Source organism: Callospermophilus lateralis, chromosome 20 (genome assembly GCF_048772815.1).
Source record: "Callospermophilus lateralis isolate mCalLat2 chromosome 20, mCalLat2.hap1, whole genome shotgun sequence".
In the NCBI taxonomy this organism is placed as follows: domain Eukaryota; kingdom Metazoa; phylum Chordata; class Mammalia; order Rodentia; family Sciuridae; genus Callospermophilus; species Callospermophilus lateralis.
The window spans coordinates 8,647,866-8,672,508 of NC_135324.1; the positions used below are offsets into that span (position 1 = coordinate 8,647,866).

Here is a 24,643-nt window from a genome sequence, read left to right on the forward strand (position 1 = left end):
TAACACTGATGAATCAGAATCCGCAAAGTGGCATTTGGCAGAAAGAAGATGTTAGTTAGACAAATGCTCTGTGTGAGCCATAGATTTGACAGAGTGATAATCTTTATGGCTGCAACAGGCACATGCAGATTCCCAGAATCTCCTTCTTGATTTGAAAAATGCATTTGGGAGCTGAGACCTTGAGGATGCTACCAGCCATGTGAGGATATAGCTCATCACAGTAAAATGGACAGAATTTGGTAAATAAGGAGTGCAAATCCAAGCCTGTGGTACCTGGACACAGACTCTGCACCATGATGCTGAAATATGTTGGGTCTTGACCTTATTCCACTCAGAACATTCCACTGTGTGTAAAACTTTTGGCACCTTCATTAGTCACTCACCCAGTAACATGTACCCCAGTGAAGAGCTCCTGTCTACAATTATGTGCTGAATCAAACCTCTGCCTTTATTTTTCCATGGCAGTTTGATGTATACCTTGATTTTCCTCTAGACTAATGCAGGTGATGGAATCTTCACAAATTCCTACAGACAACAGTAATAGGCCCAGAACCACAGATTAGTATTACCAACATGGAGCTCTTACTACGTGACACTGTCATTTCAGGTTCTATACTTGAAATATCTAATGTAAGCCTAACAATTTAAGAATTAAAGTTTTTGTCCTCATTTTAAAAATAAAGAAAGAAGCTGGGTGTGATGGCACAGTCCTATAATCATAGTAAGTAACATGGGAGGCTAAGGCAGGAGAATCACAAGTTAGAGGCACACCTCACCAATCTAGCAAGGCTCTAAGCAACTTAGTGAGACTGTATCTGAAAATAAAAAATAAAAAGGGCTGGAAAAGTGGCTCAGTTGTGAAGAACCCCTGGATTCAATATTCAGCCAAAAAAAAAGGAAAGAAAACAGTCATTTTGAGAGGTAAACTTTTACAGCCATAGTCTTAGGTTCCTAACTCCTTTTATTCCAAATTCTTTTTTTTTATTCCAAAACCTTCTTAACCAGTTTAGTATGGGAATTTTCCTCTCTATAACTTGGCTTCCATCTGTTTTCCAGTGACATCATTTGAGTACTTTTTCTTCTTTCCTTGGCCTTGGTCTCTCTGCAGAAACATTATTCCCTGTGAGGTCAAACCCTAAACGGGAGGTCTCATGGTAAACACACTTAGTCCACTGGCTGTAAGTGCAGGGACGTGGACACAACCTGATAACAGGTCACACCTGATCTTTCTGCCTCTAAATGACAGAGTCTGTGGGGAACCCTCTAGAAGGGCTTGCTTCATAGTGTGAAGAGCTGACACCCAATGAGAAAATGTACCTCTACCATAAAGTAGCATGGATGGCCTTAACACCTGCCAATTAAAGTTTGCGTTTTCAGGGAAAGGTTGGGCCACTGTCCACTTGCATGCCTCAAGGGATGGAAGCCTTCAAGCTTGAGAGCTGCTGGCCCATGAGCAGGACTGGTCATACTAATGTTTTATCTTTATTGGTAAAAATTAGGCTACTGCTAAGGAAAATAGGAGGGAGATAGCTAGCTTGAACCAGGCATCAAGGAAAAGTGAGAAGTTCTTAAAATATTAAAGAATGTGGTAGCATACCTTGCTTGAAGAAAATGTTAAGTGAATAGGGATAATTTATAGGAGTGAATAGTACATGGCTATAATCAGTAAAAATGCTTCTAGCCCCAAGTCAAATTATGAGGTATGCACAGCTTATCCCATATTTCTTCATTTGTATTTTTCTTCCTTTCAAGATCTTTTACTGTCATGGAATTTTAGAACTCATCATTAAACCATGACTCTAAGAATTTGGTCTCTTCAAATATTATGGATCTCACTCCTCATTTTTGAAGCTTGACTTGAAAGATGACTGATTCAATGATGGTCTATTTGGAATTGATATATAAGAAATAACTCATTATGGCTAATGAGCATGTTAAAATGTTTACAGTTTAATTTGTGCTCACAAACATGGAGTATTATACTGTTATTCATTAACAGAACCTAGTAACTGAAAGTTACAAAGGGGACTCTTTTCCATATTCTCAATATCTAAACATCGCTATCTCTACACTAAACTAAACATATACTGTATTACTGGATTGTAAAACTAGACCACTCATCCAGAAGCCACCTTGTCTTGTAGCTTCTTCCTAATGCACACATTCTTTTTTTTTAAATTTTTTTTTTTAGAGAGAGAGAGAGAGAGAGAGAGAGAGATTTTTTTTAATATTTATTTTGTAGTTTTCAGCAGACACAACATCTTTGTTTTGTATGTGGTGCTGAGGATCAAACCCGGGCCGCATGCATGCCAGGCGAGCATGCCACTGCCTGAGCCACATCCCCAGCCTGCACACATTCTTTTAATGTTGCAAAAGCTGGCTACTAAGGTAACTTGCCTTACACATCTTTCACATCCATAAATCCTCCTGTGCTTCTTTCTCCCATGCCTTCTTCGAGCTTAAGACTCTGGTTCTCACCATACATTCAAGAATTCATCTCTGCAATGGAACTGTCCCTTCTCTTCATTGTGACTCTTTTCCCTCTGACTAGCCACAATTTTCTTACAATTCTCCAAGTTGAGGTATACTTAAGTGTCAAGATTTTTTAAGCAGTATTTTGAAAATACTACCAAAGTAATATATAAATTTAGTAGGACTTGGAAAAATAAAGTGAAGTATCAAAGACAAATTCATCCACATATTCTTATACCTGCAAGAGTAAGAATGATAGCAACAGGAGTTGCCATCCCTCAAAATGTTGCATCTTATCACACAGAAAAAGGGAAGAAAGGAAAGGGGGAAGAGAGACCAAGATATAATCTGAGGTTCCAGGTAATTTAGTAAACTTAATCATGGATTATTCATACAAAAGGAGTATGACAGGAAGACAGCACTATTTCCATTTTTACAAGGTGACAGTTTGGGGAATAACCCCGTTTCTATAAACCCAAGTTATCAATTTTAGCCAACACTAAAATATGGTGACAGAAAAAATGCTTGGATTGGATCATGTAAAAAGACAAGCTGGAACATGTAAGAAGATTGTTCCAGAGACAGGAATAATCCTGATGCCCATCAGACAATCGCTTCCACCTCCAGATAGCCCATAGAACATCCAATGTTAGAAAAACTCAGAAAACTTCCATCAATCATCTGCATACTTTTGGTACACTTGAATGTTCCCTGTCTTAGAGACAAATTATCCAGATGTCAAACTAATTTTTTTGGTTTCCACTTGAAAGCTTTGTGTCACCTAAGTCCAGTCACCATTGAATTAGTTTTATTCCCTTTCCCCCATCCTTATTGAGTCATATTTCTGAAAACACTTTATTGTTACATAACATAGGCTGGAGAATGTGATTAATGTGACTTTAGAGTTCACTGTTCTGCCTTCCATATATATCCTGTTCATTTCATATCACTGTTTTTATTCACATCTCTGTTCCTATCTTCTTTGTTTTCACAGAAAACAACTGAGAATTAAAGTCCTCAACTCTTCATTGTATTCTTAGTGCCATGTTGTTACCTGCATTCCACCTGATTCATAGATGCTTGTCCAGTGGCTTCAACTATAGCACCCAGGTAACCAGAATTCAAAGAGCAATACTGCAAAGATAAAACTCAATGCTAGAATTTTATCCAACCTGAATGTCCCTTCCCTGGTTCTAATGGAGGTATTTTATGATTTTTCAAGGTCACCATTAAAAATGTTGAAGGCTACTGGAACAGAGTTGAGGAATGCTGCTACTAACATGATATGTAATGTCATAACCTTGTGTAACATCCTTCCATAGTTGTCCGAAACCCAGGATAAATTTAGGAATATCCCAACCAACTTCATATTTTCTCATCTCTTGGCACCTACAGCAGCAGTTCACATAATCTCCAACATTTTTCTGTCTTTCAGATCCTCAGAATTACAGTAATCCCTCTTGGTACACCTCTTTGCCCTGTTTTCTTCTATAAGAAACCCTCCAACCCGTTTTTCTCCTTCTCTAAGCCATCTTCAGATTTTTAAGAAATATTTATTTATTTTGCATTACAATTCTTAATACACCATTCATCTTCAGATCTTAACAAAAGCATCATTCCCTCCATTTGAGAAAGCTTCCACCTTATAAGTCAAATTCCTCAATTACATGTCCTCATAATATACATAATTATGGATTGCAATATATAACCCTAAGAATATGTATTAACAGTACATAATTTTTTATTTCTTAGATCACTGGAATAATGTTAAATTTCCCCCCACTGGACTATAAGCAACATGAAAGCAGAGCCTTACCTGGTTCACTCATCCTGAAACAACAAATGCCTAGCACAGTTCTTAGCAGAAAAGGAGGTTGTTTAATAACACTTATGAATGAATGAATACATGAATAAATGTGGTTTTTCCTTTTGACTACCTGAACACACGTTCTTTTAAAAATTTTATTTGTTCTTTTTAGATATATATGACATAAGAGTATGTTTTGATCTATTTATGCAAGCATGGAATATATCTTATTCTATTTAGGCATACATATTCTTATTTGGACCATTCACATAAGTTTACATATAAGGAGGAGTAAATATTTTTAAGTGTATTTTAACTAGCAGTTGACATTTTAAGTTAGATATCATGCAAATCATTTGAAAATTTCATTATTAGAAACTCATAGCACTTTGTTTCCTTAATCAAATATACCATTCGTGGTAATAGTTAAATGTGGTACTGGTATGAAATTTGCTAGAGATTTTTGATTATGTGAAAATGACTTCACACCCCTGGCTAAAAGATGAACTAATACTCATCAATGACAGTGTTCAAAACAATGTGACCCCTTCTGAATTCAGAGAATCAATGAAAACGTCAATTACTGCTTGATGGACAGGCAGAAAAGAATATAGTCTTGTCTGTACTTCTCTTGTCCTACAAGACTTATGCTCCTGTTCTATTTTCTGAACAATCTAGTAAAATTCAATTTACTTTTTCAATTTGTCTCCAGCCAAGCTTCCTTCTGTCAACTATGCAGACATTTCAATGCTGGTCACGTCAAGTCACATGAAAAGGACAATGAGAATGAAATTACCTGTGCATTTGCGATCTGTGTCTTCCTTTTTTGACCCACTAATCGTCAACTTGCAGTTGAAGTTCTCCTCCCAGTATTCGGCAAACCACACATTTCTTCTGTTGTTTTCAAGGGTGCGAGATGTGAAGTAGGCATCAAATCCTAAACAGAGTTGAAGGAAAAGGTCAGTGTTTATGGGGCTCTCCGGACACATCTAGAAATAAAAACGCCAGTGATGGTTTTTCTTCAGTTTAGTAGACAAGGTGCTTTTTATGTCAATCAAAAGCAAAAATCATCATTGATGAAAGACGACAAAAACATATATTCCAAGGTCATGAATGAATCTGCCAGGCTGATGTGTGGCCTAGAAATAACACTGGCACAGTGAAATTTGCATCAGAGAGCCTAGAAATGATATAATGATGACAACATGTTTGCATTTCTGATGAGCTAAAACAGGACAAAACATTCTCAGCAGAGTCATCAAGATAATAACTGCCAGCTAGGTGCACTGGCACACACCTGTAATCTCAACAGCTCAGGAAGGTGAAGGAGGCAGATCACAAGTGCAAGGTTAGCCTTAGCAACTTATCATGCCCCTTTCTCAAAATAAAAAATAAAAAGGGCTGGGGATGTGACTCAATGGTTACGAGCCTCTGGGTAGTTACTATTATTATTCCTATTTGCAGATGAGAAGATAGGCTTAGAAAAAAATAACACATCCAAGATCAACCTTTATACCACCATCTACATTGCTAATTTAGTGACTGACCTAGGAGTATCATTTTAAGAATTCATTGTTTTAGGACAATCCCATCATATAACTGACTCTATAGTCAAAATGAGAATAGAAGATTTTTTTTAAGAGGCCAAGGATGAAATAAGCTCAACATAAACCTCAATGCTATTCATAAAGAGTGTCCAAATAAGACCTAAGTGACAAGATTCCCAGGACTTCTGCCTTTTTAAGATAATGGAACTTTAAACATCCTGATGGTACTATAAGTTCTTGTGAGAATGAGTCAAGAAAAAATATTGGATTCAGAGTCACAAAGGACAGACTTCAATTCCAGCTCCACTGATCTCACTATGTCATAGTCTTTTTTATATTCTCTGTAAATATGAAAGTGGTACCACCTTCTTTCTCTGAAAACTTAGAGTTGAAGGTCAAGAACCAGGGAAGGAGGAGTTGTTTTCACATACTCAACTTATTCAAAGATTTCCTTTAAGACCGTGAAAAAATTGCATCAATTGATACATTACAAAAATAAGAAGTATTCATATACATTTTCTCAGTGGTTTAGTAGGTAGAAGAATGAAACAATTATGAGGTCAGGTGTTGGAATAGGCAGATCACTCAATGGTACAACCGGCTTCACAGTCTTGACAGTGGTAGGGCTAAGGCCAGTTTTGGAAAACAGGATTCCTGTCAGATCATTCAAAGAGGCAGATATATCAGATGGATATTACACCATTTAGTTAGTTCTTCCTCACATACCTCTGCTTAGCAGAGTCAGATTTCTTTCAGGGCCTAAAAATCTATTGATGTCTCTTTACCAGAGATATTGAAAAAATACTGAATCAATTTTCACAAGTGGCTTCTACTCATTTTCACTCTTGAAGACCCTTACCATCAGCCAGGTGTGGTGGGACGTGCCTGTTATCCCAGTGATTCTGCTTCCAACTCAGGGAGGGCTGAGGCAGGAAGATCTAAAGTTAAAAGATAGCCTCAGAAACTGAGACCCTGTCTCAAAATTAAAAAAATAAAAAGACCTGGGATGTGGGTTAGTGGTTAAGTACCCTGGGTTAAATCCTGGGTATAAAAAATTTAAAAAAAGAAGCATGTACTGTCCAAGAGATCTTCATTTTTTTAAGTTGTATATGGACACAATATCTTCTATTTATTTTATTTTTATGAAGTAATGAGGAAAGAATCCAGTGCCTCGCATGTTAGGCAAGTGCTCTACCACTGAGCTATATAGCCCCAGCCCCAGATCTTCAAGCTTTTTTAAAAAAATTATTTTTTTTAATTAGTTACACATGACAGTACAATGATCTTGACATAGCATACATTTGAATCAAATGGGGTATAATTACTCCTTTTTCTGAGTGTACAGGTTGCTGAATCACATTGGTCATACAGTCCCATATATACATACAGCAATAGTAGTGTCTATTTTATTCTACTGTCCTTCCTACCCTTCCTATTTTAAAAAAAGATCTTATTATAGCCATACATTTATGGTGCCTTAGAGTATACTTGGCATCTCTGGGTAGATCTTCTTTAGTAAGAGATAAGGGCTGGTTTAACGTCTTCCTTTTGCCTGAAGACACTAAACCCTCACTTTCAGCCCTCACTCCACAACCTAAAGATCCTGCCTATCTTTTTTCAGGAACAGGGTATTCAGTACAAGATGTGCAGACCCCAATGTGGAGCAGAGTCAAGGCTAGACACAGAAATTAGGATAACTCTAATAATGTAATTGTGTTCCTTGTTTCCTATTGAATTGAGGCTTTCATCCATCTCTACTAGATCTCAGAAGAAAAATGATCTGAATGCATCTCTCATTACTATTAGTTAAACTATCAGAGTTTTAAAGTATATATCCTTAGGCATGGAGACCAGGATTTTAGTTCAAAGGAAACAGAATCAGAGTTACAACAAAGGAGAAAGATCAATCTTTTATATGAAGTAGATGGAATTCTGAGTATCAATTTTTTCCTTTTCCTGGACTGATGAGTTTCATTTCAGAAATTAATCTCCATGCTGTTCTGAAACCAGTGTCCCACTGGGTACATAGTGAGCAACACTGCTAAAATCTTAGGACAAAACTTGGAACAACATACAGAAAACGAATAGGGCTTTAGCTGGCATTATGACTGTAAATACCTGCTTCTTTCCCCTTTTAAATGGGGTACTTCCCTCAAACAGTCCCTGAAATTTGTGGCTGAGACAAGAGAGTGTAAATCAATAGAGACATAATTCATCCCAGGTGGTATGTTTGAGAAGTGACCTTTCCAGCTGAAAGGGGGAAAAAAAAATCTCTTACCAGTGTGTGATATAAAAGGAAAGCTATCAGAATGTCAAGAGCAGGGTCAGAGGACAGAGCTGCCTGCTCTGCTGGGGCAGAAGGAGGCTGACAGATACTAATGGGGCTTTATGTGGTATCAGAAAGCAACCTGATCACAGCCATTTCAGGTCAGTCATGCATTGCAGATGAGAACTGCTCTGTCAGCCCAAGTGCAAAGGAGCTCCCAAGACCTCTGGCCTAGACTCTTGGCATTTCCTGTTCTGCTTCCAACTCGGGGAAGATGTGCTAGGTATTGAGAGAGATTATCAGTTATACAATACCAGTGGATTAAATGACAGGAAATACAAATAGAACATGAGAATGAGAATAGAGGAGGGGAGAGAAAAACATTGATCAGAGTGAGAAGTAGTGGTGCTCACTTCCCCTATTGCTGAGAGGGTTATTCTATAAACCACTTTGCAGAATAGATCAGTGTTATAGTAAGAGTCTATGGCACAGAAGCCATGGCCCACACCTTCCCCATCCAAGGGTGACAGAAGCTCCAGGGGGGAAAAAAAAAGAATAGATCAGTGTTACCTATTAATATTGCTAATGTGTGTATTCTAAAGATCCAGCCATTCTACTCTGGGTTCATTTACTAGAGAAAGCTTTACTCATGAGCCCTAGGGTATATGTTCAAGAATGTTTGGACATGTTATTCACAATTACAATGTGAAATATCCCAAATGCTCAGGAACTATGGGATGCATATACTCTAGCATCCTACACAGCAAAGAAAATGCAGTTCACAGAATCATGCAGGAGCCTCTCAAGAACAGATGAACAAACAAGGAACAGAAAAGTCTACTCAGAATTACTCATGTCATACAAAGTCCAAAATTAGGCAGAACTAAGCCACATGATTTGAGGAGGCAGACAGACATGGTCCAAATTTAGAGAAAAGCAATGGAAGTGTTATGGCCGAAATAGGACATTCCTGAAAATACATTATTTCTGAAGGTAGAAGAGAGACGGCAGACAATAGTAGAGGGAAGTAAGGATGTAGGGGCATTGGTCTGGCTACTAAGTTTTCACTCTGGTGATAACAATTATTTTCAAATGGTGTGCATTTGCTTTATGCTCTATTTCTGTAACTCACTAGAATGGGTTGAATCATGTCCTTCAAAAAATGTATTTCCATGTCCTAATATCCCAAACTTCTGAATGGAACTTCTTTTTTAAAAAAGAAGGATCTAGAGATGAACATATACTGAGTGTTTCATGTGGGCCTTAAGTCCAATCTAAGGGTCCTTACAACAGACACACAGAGGAGAGACACAGGGAGAAGGGAAGAAGGTCGTGTGAAAGTGGAGGCAGAGCCAGGTGTGGTGGCATATGCCTGTAATCCCAGGGACTCAGGAAGCTGAGGCAGGGGGATTGCAAGTTCAAGGCCAGCCTCTGCAAGACCCTAAGCAACTTGGTGAGACCCTGTCTCAAAAACTAAAATGGGGAAGCTGTAGCTCAGTGGCAGAGCACTTGCCTAGCATATGTCATGCACTGGGTTTAATCCTTAGCACCACATAAAAATAAATAAAATAAAGACATGATATTCACCTGCAACTATAAAAATTTTAGAAAAATACTAAAAAGTACCGGGGATGTGGCTCAGTGGTTAAGTGCCTCTAGTTCTCTAGTTCAAACCCTGGTATTAAAAAAAAAAAAAAAAAAAAACGGCAGCAGAGACTGAATGGAAGCAACCATAAGCCACTGTCTCCCTCAAAGGACCAGAAGCAGCAAGAGGGAAAAGAGGATTCTCTCCTCAAGTCTTCAGAAGACCATGTCTTGCCAAAACCTTGACTGGGGATTTCTGACCTCTGGGACCATAGAAGAAGAAGAAAAAAAACTTATTTTAAGCATCACAATTGGGATCATTTTCTATGGCAGCCCAAGGAAACTAACAAAACTATAGCAAGTAAAACATTGTTGTAAAGTTCCTAACTTCTCTTTGGTTTAAATGATAACATTTATTTCATCAGATGTCACAAACTGGAGGCTTGTGAAATGCATTTAGCCTGTAGACTTGTCTTGTCCTTTACTATGTTGCACCAGAATAATTTTGAAATCAACATAAAACCCAAGAGATTCTGTTTCAAACTCTATATTCCTGGTTTCACTTGCAAACTTAGAAGAACTGGTAACACAGACCCATTCCCTGTGGCAGCAAGTGGCAGGTGGTCAAAACTCCACTGCCTGAGAGTGGTCCTCACTTCTCCAGCTCACACTGCTATCTACCACTACCCCTTATGGTTACCAACCTGGGCTTCTTTCCCCATTTGTACCATATATTCATTTTGAGGGCTGACATGGAACCTTCTACCATAAGCAGTGCATCTTTCTCTCTCTTTTTTATTTTTGCACTGGGGATTTAACTTAGGGGTGCTTAGCCACTGAACTATATCTGCAGGCCCCCGTGTTTTAAATTTTGAGACAGGGTCTCCCTAAGTTGTTTAGGCCTCATAAATTTGGTGAGACTGGCCTTGAATTTGCAATCTTTCTTTCTCAACCTCCCGAGTTGCTGGGATTGCAGGCATAGACTACCATAGCTAGCTGAAAAGTGCATCTCTTTTAAATTAATACACCTTTGCTACTACTTGAGCCATATTTAAACTCCACTGACATGAGAAATACTATATGAGATCCTTCAGAATACGCCCTTGAATAAGCTACTAAATTTACGGAAGTCAATTAACAGAGAAATTATCTATACATACCTACTCAAATAATACTGCTTAAAAAATGTAATGGAAGAGAAAACCAGTTAGACAGCTAGCAAACAAACCTCTCAGAGCACAAATGGTATCTTTCCATTTAATGGGATCAAGTTCAGTCTTTCAAGATGGGTTTGCAGTATCCTTCAGTCAACATCCTCCAAATTGATTTGTAAATTGCATCTGATCTGAGTAAAAATATCAAGTTCTTTCCCCTATATAAGACCCATGGCTTTAAAGTTCAAATGGAAAAAACATACAAGAATCAAGATAACTGAAAAAGAAGACCAAGAATGGATGAGTGTTTGCAGCTTCTGGTGAGGGGACAGAACAATGTTTTAACAATAAATTATAAGTTAATTTTGTGTGGTCAGAATGGAATAGTACTGTCATGGGCACAAATCAAGGATCAACAGATCTTAGAATATAATAGAAAGCCCAGAAAAATCGCAGGGGGAGTTGACAGTAGAACAAAGGTTGTGTTATGGCTTAGATGTGAGATATCCCCCAAAAGCTCATTTGTGAGACAATGCAAAACAATTCAGAGGTGAAAAAGACTGTGTTATGACTACATTAACATTATCTGTGCATTAATCCACTGACAGCAATTAATTGGGTAGTAACTATACATAGGTGGGGTGTGGCTAGAGGAGGTGGGTCACTGTGTAGCTGCTTTGTTGAGTTCAGCTTAGTCTCTGTGTTTTCTGGTGGCCATGTCCTGAGCTGCCTTCCTCCACCACACTCCTCTGCCATGATGTTTTGCCTCCCACTGCACTCAGATCAGTGGAGTCAGCCATCTATTTTTCTTTTTTAATTTTTTTATTGGTTGTTCAAAACATTACAAAGCTCTTGACATACCATATTTCATACATTAGACTCAAGTGGGTTATTCACTCCCATTTTTATCCCAAATACAGATTGCTGAATCACATCGGTTACACATTCACATTTTTACATAATGCCCTATTAGTAACTGTTGTATTCTGCTACCTTTCCTATCCTCTACTATCCCCCCTCCCCTCCCCTCCCATCTTCTCTATCCCATCTACTGTAGTTCATTTCTCTCCTTGTTTATTTTCCATTCCCCTCACAACCTCTTATATGTAATTTTGTATAACAATGAGGGTCTCCCTCCATTTCCATGCAATTTCCCTTTTCTCTCCCTTTCCCTCCCACCTCATGTCTCTGTTTAATGTTAATCTTTTCTTCCTGCTCTTCCTCCCTGCTCTGTTCTTAGTTGCTCTCATTTTATCAAAGAAGACATTTGGTATTTGTTTTTTAGGGATTGGCTAGCTTCACTAAGCATAATCTGCTCTAGTGCCATCCATTTCCCTGCAAATTCCATGATTTTGTCATTTTTTAGTGCTGTGTAATACTCCATGGTGTATAAATGCCACATTTTTTTTATCCATTCATCTATTAAAGGGCATCTGGGTTGGTTCCAAGTCTAGCAATTGTGAATTGTGCTGCTATGAACATCGATGTGGCAGTATCCCTGTAGTATGCTCTTTTAAGGTCTTCAGGGAATAGTCCGAGAAGGGCAATGGCTGGGTCAAATGGTGGTTCCATTCCCAGCTTTCCCAGGTATCTCCATACTGCTTCCCAAATTGGCCACAGCAGTTTGCAGTCCCACCAGCAATGTACAAGTGTATCCTTTCCCCCACATCCTCGCCAGAACTTGTTGTTTGACTTCATAATGGCTGCCAATCTTACTGGAGTGAGATGGTATCTTAGGGTGGTTTTGATTTGCATTTCTCTGACTGCTAGAGATGGTGAGCATTTTTTCATGTACTTGTTAATTGATTGTATGTCCTCCTCTGAGAAGTGTCTGTTCAGGTCCTTGGCCCATTTGTTGATTGGGTAGTCAGCCATCTATGAACTGAGACCCTAAAACTGTGTGCCCCCCAAAAAGGTTTCTTCTAAAATTGTTCTTGTTGGGTCTTTTGGTCACAACAATAAAAAAGCTGACTAAAACAAGTAGTATTTCAAATTACTAGGGAAATGAGGCCCTTATAATCATCATCTATCAAACAGCAACTGGTTGAATAATAGGGAAATGATCCAGTTGGACACTAGAAATTTAACATTATATGAACTCACAAAATATATTAGGATACCTTGGGTGGATTCAATCTGAAGCAAGTTAACTGAGGTTTTCTGTCTCATGATGCAATTTCACATTGCTGTAGAAAGTGGGGGTGCACCCTTGAGGCTTGTGCTTCTTGAAGTTTTACCTTGGACTTTTATTGTTATTCATGGTCTAATGTGTACTTCCACAGAGCTGAGAGCAGCTGGTTCCTTGTTTGCCTCTAGCAACCTGGGGTTTCTCTGGTCAAGGACTACTTCCCATTCATTTCCACTTTCCCCATTTGAGTTCCTATAAACATTTACTGAAGTAAAAGGAAGTTAAAGACATTTAAATCAGTTTGGCAAGAAGATAATTACTGATCTAGTGGGACCAATTCAGGCTCTCAGACATACCCCAAGACACTCTGGCTGTGTCTACTGATGAGTGGTGGAAATCAGCCATCATTTTTGAGAAAACAAATAAGAATTATTGCAATGGAAATTATTCCACAAAGAACAAACAATCCCATGGGAAGTGTTTATGGATGAGGTAGAGGGAATAAAGTCTACACTATTATCCCACAAAATGCTTCCAAAGGGCTGTTGCATATTATATAATGCAGAATGCCTTCCATTTGTCATTCTTCTGCAGTGCCTAGGGAACAGAGGGCATTTATGTAATCTGAATACACTTATATGGGAATAAATATGGTTAAAAACAATACATACTAAGTTGATAGTTTAATGCTTAAAAGCAGACACTAAAGCTAGGATTCTAGGGTCCCATTCCTAGTGGAATGGGAGCAACAGACCTAACCAGACTAAATTTCTCAACAAGATAGGGATGATGATAACATCTACTCTATTGGATTGTTGGAATCACTGAACGTTCAAAACACACAACGTTTATAACAATGCTGGACAAGAAGCAGGAGTGTGGGGCTGGGATTGTGGCTTAGTGGTAGAGTGCTCGCCTCTCACGTGTGAGACCCTAGGTTCGATCTCAGCACCACATAAAATAAACAAAATAAAGATATTGTGTCCATGTATAACTTAAAAAAAATAAAAAAAGAAAAGAAACAGGAGTGTAAATGCTACATAACTTAAAAAGAAAATTAACACACATATGAAGTGCAAAAGAGGAAAGAAGAAGTAACATTTCAGAAAAATGTGAACTTTAATACCAAAAACTATGAAATATTCAGTTATCGTCAGACTGGGTTTGGAGTTACATGGATCAGAATTTGGATCCTTTTTTATTTCACTTATGTTACGCTAAGTCAACATAACATGTTTTGACACTAAGTTAAAACATCACACAGTTTTCTGATGATTTTGTTTTGGTGTTTTTTTGTCTGCTTATTCTATTTTATCATTCCTTGCTTAATCTATTCCAGAAAGGACTTGAAAAGACATGTAGGTCTGCTCATCTAGAAAATGAAGATAATAGTACATATCCTAAAGATGGTTTTGAAAATTTAAAATTTTATGCTAAACCAACTAACACTTTGATATTGTTTACTAAATGCCAGTTTTCTTTCCTCTGGTGGACACTAGTAGTTTCAATATCAGTTCCTGACATTAAGAAGAGCCACCACGTGTGAAAGTCCCTCACCATTTCCCTGTAACATGTACAGTCATGTAAACTTCATAGCTATATGTGTCGTTTGGGGGCTGTTCAAGTTGTCCAACGTCCATAGAGATGGAAAATAAGTGTCCCTTGAGTGGATGATTTTGGAAAGAGACTTCTTAAGAGACTTCTGCCTGGAGACCACAGGGTGGACCGGATAATGGATCACTGTATGGTAGGATACTTTTGCTCTTCAGAAGAGAGCATGGAAATAGGGCCTTAGTCATATGGCTTACAACATTTCTTTCAGGCCTGGGTTTTTACTGATATTGTGGGTAGTAACTATAGTACCCTTCTGCCTCCCTACATTTCCTCCTTGTACACTAGGTTATTTCCAAGGCATCTCATATTTCCCTATTTTTCTTCTTCTCTCAGCAATAATGAATATAAGAGGTGTCATACCAGATTTCTGCCATCTTTGCTGCAATACATACTGACATTTGCTAGTAAGCATCAGAAGTCACAAAAACTGTGCAAACATGTCATAGTAGCAATTTTATTTTGAGGTATTTATCCTCATGAAAGAAGAACATGCATTTAAACATATGTATAGAGCACCAGAGGATATTGAGAAAATTTAGTTTTACAGGATGTGATAATATTATGGTAATTATGTAAATAACAGGTCCTATTGATTAGAGATAACTTCTGAAATACTTTAAGTGAAAGACATAATGTTTAAGATTTGATCTGAAATTTGCTTTCACAATAAAAGTTCATCAGAGATACTTAAAACCCAATTAGCAAATTACAGATGATGTTTGAAACTGGGATCTTGGTTTATGGGGTTCATTATATGATTCTATCTATTTTTATGTATATTAGATAAGTTCTATCATAGTGTATTTTAAAGCTTAATTATAAAGATACATTTGAGCACTGTTTATTATAATAAAAACTAAGAACTACTGCAAAAAAGTCCAAGATACATGATTAAATATGTTCAAATAGTAAGGAGTCAACAAAGTTTGAGAGAAAATCATAATTTTTAAAATGATACCGCAGGAATCAAGAATCCATAGTAATATTATATTACAAAGTTACAATATTTTATAACATATATTACATATGTATAAATTCACATACAATATTCATAAAATCAAATATCTATATATCAATTCTGTGTTTTTGATGACAGTAAATGATGACATTTATTTACTTTTAACTGACACATAAAGATTGCACATATTCATGGGGTACCATATGATATATCAATACATGTGTATCTTGTGTTATGTTTATAACAGATTAAACATATCTACCGTCTAAACATTTATCATTTCTTTGTAGTGAAAACATTCAAAATAATTTCTTCTAGTTTTATGAAATTTATGTAAAGTACTGTTTTCTACAGTCCCCCCTACTCTGCAGCAACACACCAGAACTTCTTGCTCCTAACTGTAATTTATAATTTAGTGCCTATTGATCAGCCTCTTCCCATTTCTGCCACCCCCAGCCCTCCCCTGGCTTCTGGTAGGCACCATGCTTCTCTCAACTGCTATGAGGTCAATTTTTTTTTTTTAATTCTACATGTGGTTGAGATCATGTGGGGCTTGTCTTTTTGTTTCTGGCTTATTTTACTTAGTATAATGACCTCTAGTTCCATCTATGCTGGCACTAATGACAAGATTTCATTTTTCTTACTATTAGCTCATTCATATATTCTAATTCTTCAAAAAATACATGTGTGCATGCATGTATATGTGTATGTGGCGAAGCACACACAATAAACCTATGCATATAAAAATTCCATAAAGATATGTTACACAATTTTATGTATTATAAATACATATAAAGCTACACATATAAACTACATAGTTATGTATTTACATATAGCTATATATATAGTTATATGTATAGTTATGTAGTTACATGTGTGCATATCTTTCACCTAAGTATCTGCTCTTACCAAACCGCATCCAGGCTCTTTTGAGTAGTAAAACTTTGTACAACAGTTACCCTCAAACATAAATGAATACCTGCTTCTGTGCACACCCAATTTTCACAAAAATAACCTATGAATCACCTATGACTTTACCTGTAGTAGATACAGTAAATATACTCATCTAACCACTCCCTACATCAACTCCATATTGGATATCAGTAATCAGTCATGAAAATCAGTTTTGTTTTTGTTTTTATAGTTGTAGATGGACACAATACCTTTATCTGTTTAATTTTATGTGGTGCTGGGGATTGAATGCAGTGCCTCACACATGGTAGGCCAAGTGTTCTACCACTGAGCCACAACCCCAGCCCCCCAAATCAGTCTTAACTATCCTGGTCTCAAGCTTCTTTACAGTTTAGGGCTTTCGTAAGCTCATGTCAATATGATTTTGAGTTCAACCTGGTATACCATACTTGAGAAGAATGTATACTTCCAAGAAGTTGTTCTTAGAGATTCACTATATTCCAAATTTACTATATACCAGATATGAATATTTAAACAAATTAACAATACCACCATATCATACTTAATGGGCAACAATTAGACCCAGAACTTTGGTCTACAGTTTGCACTGATCTTCATAAGTTGTACACAAATACCCTGCCCTCTATTCTCATAGAGCTCTCAGTCCAGTAATATCTCTTGGAACATACTCTGTTAAAACATAAGGTATTCTCATTTAATATAATCTGTTCAGTACCTTTATGAAAGAAATGTGCTAAGTGGTGGAAATGTCCTCACAGAAAACCCACAACAGTAAGATGTGTTGCACTGTTGTTGATACATGAGTTAGCATCTTTGTCTTAACCTTAATAACAATATAAAGATGTTTTTTTCTCCCTATAGGACTCAAAAGAGTTCAGGAGATATCGTGATTTCCAAGAGAATTCCTGATGGGAGAGAAACAAGGACTGGAAAAGGGTCTAACGGAACTCACTCTTGGAATTCCCTCTGTGAAATTCCATAGAGCTGGCATCCCTGTTGCCAGCTAAGGCTGAAAGTTTTACATAAGATGAACAGATTCCAGAGCAGTTTATTTTTAACTCCTCATTATTAAAACCAGTCTTTAAAGAATGCATCATTTACCAGAGTTTCTTTTCTCTGTCCCCTGAACTCTAAGACCCCATACTAGCTTCTATTACCTGTTCAACATCCATGAAAAAAACCTGACAGTACAAACCCAAGACAGGCTATTAGCCTAATTAACTAGCTGAAGAAAATGATGAGCAATCAAAAATAATCACCAAGAATCTACCAGGGAACTTCCCAGATGAGATCTGCCTTCCATGAAGGATGACCTTTACATAATAAAAAGCGTATTTGCCAAGACCTGATTCCTACAAATGCATTTTTAAAGACTATACTGTAATAACCCACCAATTCTGACTCATATGAGAGACCTTTTCCAGAAACTCATTCCCTAATCTAAGTCAGGTATTTGCAGAATACCTGTGTTTAGAACAGTAATTCACATCGCTGGTTGGCTATACGCAAAAATAATATATGGCGGGGGTGGGGGAGTACCTATGCTGGAACTTCAAACCAGACCAACTAAATCAGAGCTGCAGCTGGTAGGCCTAGGCACCAGCATCTATGTGATTCAGATGTGCAATAAGGATTTACAAAATGCATCATGGAATATTATGTAATTTGATCACTCACATGTTCATTTTACACACAGCCCTGGAAGAGCTATACAAGGTCTACCACAGAGAAGAAAAAATCCTCTCCATTGAATCTATGATATGTATCTCACAATTGCTCAAACAATATCACATCTTCAAATGTCTGCGGAAACAAATATTGAATGAAGTATATTGACCATGATTGACTACATCCTGGTGTCATTCTTTGAAAATTGTTATTCATTATATGAAAGAGTTCAAAGTTTTAATTGGTAATGCTATTTAGTGTACAAAGCATATCCATCCACCTGTTTATTCAAGCTTGATATCATCTTAATGACTCTGGGGTCAAACTCACGTTTTCATAGCAGACTGTGTAAACATTTGTAATGTGTGATTTTTGTTCAAAAATATTTATGTAAGGTTTTTGAGGAATCATATTAAATTATGATAATTGCATTCATGGTGATTTATAACTCTGCAATGACCATAGTCTTACAAAATAATGAGTTTTACCCAGAGAAATTATTGATAAAGCAGAAACCATCTCTTTTTCCAGGCCACATCATAGTGAAAACCAGACAAACTTGCCAGAGAATTATTCCGCAACATAGAACTTTCACAATTTATTTTTAATAACCATACAAGAAACATGTTGCCTGGTTACCATCTTCATTTTGTCCTCTGATCTAAAATAGTCTCAGCAGCCAGAAGTTTTCTGAGAACTCAAAAATCTAAACTTATATAATCAAACACCTATAACAACCCAAAAGGAATTTAACCAAAATGATACTTCATTTTCTTCCTAATCAGCCATTGACCAAAGATTGAGGGGCAGGAGGAACACCTAAAATTTTGAAAGTATTTCATTAAATGCATACATAAAGAGGGAAGGAAAATATAACTTGAAACCTCACAAAACAATACCAGTATCCCAGAAAATAACACTACTATTTAATATGAATTTCAATTGAAACATATATATCAAAAGAACAAGGTTTCCAAACATCTAGAAGAGCTTTAACTGATATTTAAAATTTTCATGACAAAGGTCTCTCTCACTTTAGAGGTATTTTCAGATTTGAGGAAAGGTGCATTATATATATATATATATATATATATATATATATATATATATATATATATATATATATATTCAGGAATGCTAAGACAAGCCACAAATAGATGTTCCATGTAAATAAAGAGCAAGTTCAAAAAAATTTTCAGATCATTTCATTCTTTCGCCTTCTGAGTTACTAAGACATTTTTCAGGTGAAGATATTGCATTAAGTTAGTTGTCCTGATCCCTAAACTCATACACTTTTATATACCTGTTTTCTAGGAATCTTATACATTCATATGGTTGTAATAGAACTGATGCACTGGATTAGGGGTGAGCTCCTAACTCTGCCAGAGCCAATCAATTTCCCTTCCATGATGATAACCTGAAATTGGAAATAACAAAACTCAAGTCAACCAAAACGCCTCACTTATATAGTGAGATGTAAACTCAGGCATTGTTGACAGCAACCATGTAGACTCAGAAGAGAAAAAATGTCAGTTTGCTTCAGGAAAGAAGAATGAGTCAATTAGAAACCTAGAAAGGAGATGTCGAAGGTAAAAAAGGATTCTGCATTTTCTACAGTGCTCAAGCACCTGGTTCCAACCTGTTTCTCAGGCCCTGAAGTATTCCCTTCCCTCCAGTTCTTTAAGACATTTGTTGTTTTTTTTTCCTTAAAATAAACGAACCGCCTCCTTTTTGTTCTGGCAAACTCTAGTGGATGTCTGCTGCTGGTAACTATAATGGAGTAACTGATATGGGAACAGGTCAGACATAGATCTAGAGGCAGAAGTTATAGGGATGAGGTAATAGAAGTTTTCACAGGAAGAAGACAACCTTCCTAAATCTGGACAAGGTGTGTCAGAGTTTGTTGCAACAGTGTCCTTTGATGGTATTTGAAAATCTTTGGAATGTTGACCAATAATTTCTTTTTTTCCCCTTCTTCTATGTGGTTGGTTTTGCAGGAGAGTAACTTCAGCCCACTGCTAATTGGTTTAGACAAAGAATTCCTCGCTTTTCTCTCAAAGTGGAATGCTGCTGGTTGCAGTGCTCCAGATTCACTGGAAATAGTAACTGAACTTGGTGTTCACACCATAAGAAGACATTATAAATATGGTATTGTTTTGGACATGGACATGATTTTTCAACATAAACCTGGTCAGTACTGTTTGTGCTATTATCCCACTGATAATTTTCTGTTCCTTTAACGGGTAGCAGCACACTGAGAGCCACGTCAGAGTTTTGTGACAGTTCCTGGCAGGTACTGTGCTTGTGACCTGGGTCACTACAATGTCCAGAGGAAACAGTCCTATTATATTTGGCAGCGATTACTTCTTTGTCATATAAATTTCAAGTGTGTCTTGGATGCAATCAGAAAATGGCATGATAGAGCAATTAATTACAGTAGATATTAATTAAATCAAGAGGCATTATGTGGAGAGATTCTGAAAGCATATAATGCACAGTCCCTGCCCTAGGGACACTTTTAGTGTTTGGTGAAAGAAAACAACAATAGCTATAGTTCTGGACAATATTTATTGAAAACTTTAAAAATGATTACTTTTGTTCCCTTCTTTTTTGAGGGGTAACCAGAGATTGAACTCAGAGACACTCAACCAATGAGCCACATTCCCAGCCCTATTTTGTATTTTACTTAGAGAGAGGATCTCACTGAGCTCCTTGGTGCCTCACTTTTGCTGAGACTGGCTTTGAACTCGTGATCCTCCTATCTCAGCCTCCCCAGACACAGGGGTGTGCCATCACATCTGGCTACACTTGATTCTTAAATGTATTATTTCAATCCTCACAAACTACCTAGGAAATCAGTCGTGATTATTGTCCTTATTTAGTGAATGAGGTCAACTAAAACTTAACATAGGGTACATATTTGGTCCAAAGGCTTATAGCTCATGTGTGGGATCTGAACAGAGTCTACCTGATCCCAAAGGATGAGGTTTTAAGCACAATGCAAGAAAAAATGAAAAATAAGAGAGCAAAACCATGCAAGAATGTTAGAGGAAGTCCATTCATGTGATAGAATTTCAGGAGATGAAGAATGCTAGGCTGTGGAGGGTAGGGGGTAGTCATTTATACCATGGAAGAGCTGTGGTCTGAATTCAGCCTAGAAAATGCTGAGTTCATACAAACAAGAAGGAAAGGAGAGACCAGAGAAAGGAAGCACAAGGTTAAGATGGGGGCATTGCATGTGTTTCTGGGAAAGGAGCACATTAATATGACTATAATGGATGTGTGATGCAGAGGAAAACTTTACCTAATGGAAACAGACAATAAAGGCCCTCGAATGGGAAGAGTTTGTATGTTATCTCACAGGCAGCAGGAAGTCATTGAAGGCTGCTCCTTAGGTTTGGAAGCCACATTTGAAGAAGAATGCAGAAACAGGACTGGGTACAAAGTTCATATTTGTTGAGTGACATTGCCATGGAAACATTCGAGTATATGGTTTCCTATAATCTTTACAAAATCCTGAGATGTAGAAACTATCATGCCCTACTTACAAGATTGATCCAAAGTTCTGTCATGAAAGATGTCTCTCCCAAGTTGATCAGACAGAAAATAGAGGCAAGTATTTTGTTCCTGATCTGTTTACTTCAAAACCCACACTGTTAACAGTTCCCCAAGAAGCAAATAGTTATTGCAAAGCTATAATAAAAATAGTAACAGCTAATATTTACAGATCTTTTCCTATTTCTACATTTGAAGTGATTTGCACACAATAGGTTATTTAAACTGAGAGCCCTGAGATGGATACTACATTATTTTGCAGATGAGAAAAGGAGGCAGAGATAGCATGGATCATTTGTCCAGGACTGAAGCAGATGAGATTTTTTTTCCCATCTTTAAGCTCCAGAGGCTGTACTCATGGTCCTGATGAGCCTCTCATTTACAGAGCAGGTGACCAAGAAGTATTAAAAAACGCAACTAGTAAAATTTTTGCAATGATAGACTTTTAACAGGGACCTTGATGGAAGAAAGAATGAGATGTGATTAGATCTAGTGTTTGAGGGAAAAAGTTAAGGGTGGACTCAAGAAAGACTCAGGGGATCCTCCCCCCTTTTAATAGGAAGATGGTATGATTTCTAAATCACTGATTTTGAGGTGATGTTGAACCATGAAGGAAAATGCTCAGAAGTGTGAAACTGTAGATTTGGAAGCCAAGCAAATAATGCTGGTGATTCTTGGAGCTGAGGGGAAGAAAAGAAAAAAAAAACCTTCAGGTGGAAGAGTATAAAAATGAGAGTGATACACAAGATGAGCCACGAGAAGGGTCCACATTTAAGTATACTACAGAGAAACAAAGGGGCCATGAATGGAAATAAAGGGAGACCCGTCAGAGAAGTACCAAGAGAATGTGGGATATATGGGACTGTGGAATCCCAAGAGACAGAAACATCAGGGAGGGCCTTCATGGGCTTGCAACCTGAGCCCTCACACAGGTTCCCAGCTTCACGAAAATGCTGCACTTGGGTTAAATGCTCATGTTACCATGTTGAAGCTTACAGTGTTTAAACAAAGGTCCTCATATTTTTCTTTTACATTGGCCCCTACACACACACACACACACACACACACACACACACACAGAGCCAATTCTGGCAAGATCTCAAGAGTTCCCATTTCTAACATCTCAATGTCAAAATTGCTTTCAAAATTTTCCCAGCCAAAAACATCACACTTCTATCTGCATATATCTGCCACAAGGAAGTTGCCATATATTATGGGTAGCCCACTGTATTTTCAGATATAATTTGGGGGAAGGGTTGCATACTGTAAGCTAAAATTTCTAATTCCTATCATTTCTTCTGGTCTTACTCTTACACAAAGAGTAACTATGATGCCATATTAAATATAACTTGCAAATTTTACCCGATTTCAAATTTTTCATCATATAAAAGACAGGTGTGGTAGTGCACACCTGTACTTCCAGGGACTCAGGAAGCTGAGGCAGGAGAATCACAAGCTCAAGGCCAGGCTCAGCAACTTATCGAGGTCTTAAGCAACTCAGTAAGACTGTCTCAAAATGATAAAGGGATGGGGATGTGGCCCGGTGGTTAGGCACCCGTGGGTCCAATCACTAGTACCAAAAAAAAAAATTTTTTTAAATAAAAAAACATGTATAGGGGCCAAGGCTCCTCGATTTAAAAGTTCTAAATATGTAGTCACTTTAATTTTAAAGTCAGTGCCACATGGTAACCCTGAAAAGCTTCAGAAAGCAAGTGTTGTGCTTACACTGAATCCACAAGCAAGGCCCTGTGTTCCATCCCTGGCTCATATCTCTCTCCCTCCCCACCAACATACACACACACACTCACTCACTCTCACACACACACAATAAATAAACAAAATAAAGAACAAAAAACAAGAAGAAAACCTCTGAACATTGCAGAATATTTTCAGAGGGACAAATAGCAGCCACACGTGAGATCTACTGACTTTAAGTGAAGCAACTCTATATGATGGCTCTATATGATGGCTCTATATGATGGCTCTATATGATGAATGTAAAGGGGTTGGGGTTATGGTAGAGCACTTGCCTAGCCTGTGTGAGGTACTGGGTTCAATTCTCAGCACCACATATAAATAAATGAATAAAATAAAGGTCAATCAACATCTAAAAAAAAATTTTTAAAAAAAGAATGTAAAACCACAGTGTTACATTCACACTAGTGTTTGTAGCAGTGTAATTCACAATAGCAAAATTAAGGAGCCAGCCTAAGTGTGTGGTGTGTACATGCACACACACATACATACGTACATACAGAATGGTGTCTTACTCAGCCATAAAGAACAATTAAATAATGTCATTTATGGGAAAATGGATGGAACTGGAAAACACCATGTTAAATGAAATAAGTCAAGACTCAGAAAGTCAAGGGTCATATTTTTCTCAGATGTGAAAGCTACAGAAGAAGAAGGAAAAGACTGGTCTCGTGGAAATAGAAGGGAGACCATTAGGGTAGAAGAAGGGAAACATGGAGGAACTGGGGGATGAAATTGACCAAGTTATGTTATGTGCATGTATGAATATATCACAATAACATATTTGTACCCCCTATTACGTGTAAGTATTGCATGTCAACAAAACATTTTTCAAAATTTAACAAAAATTAATTATATACAAGACAACGTCCGTAAGTTGTATATAAATACTAAGATGTCAAGGAGAAGAAAACCAAAATCTCAATATCATAAATTTTGGTGGGGAATGAGTTTTCCTCTCTATACCTCTTTTTAAATTTAGTTACTTAGTCAACTTTTCATCCTCTTTAACAATTAAAATGAACACTTTTTATAATTAAGAGAAAGTTGATGTTTACATTGTGAAATCCAAAATTAACATGTGGAGAGGTAAGGAAGTAGAGCCTGTGAAACAAAGAAGATGCCTGAGGCAGGCCCCTGGGATATTCTGTTCTCTTCCTTTGTTTCTCAAAAACACATATTCTATAGTTTTTAGGAAATGG

At 37.3% G+C, this 24,643-nt stretch overlaps 1 protein-coding gene across 1 annotated transcript in view; it reads right to left on the minus strand.

Moving 5' to 3' along the window:
- Grm7 (glutamate metabotropic receptor 7) overlaps positions 1-24,643 on the minus strand; it is a 769,727-nt gene that overhangs the window by 229,556 nt on the left and 515,528 nt on the right. The window contains exon 5 of the mRNA XM_076841104.1: positions 5,076-5,216. Coding sequence (XP_076697219.1) covers positions 5,076-5,216 — 141 coding nt within the window. The remainder of the gene's footprint in view (positions 1-5,075; positions 5,217-24,643) is intronic.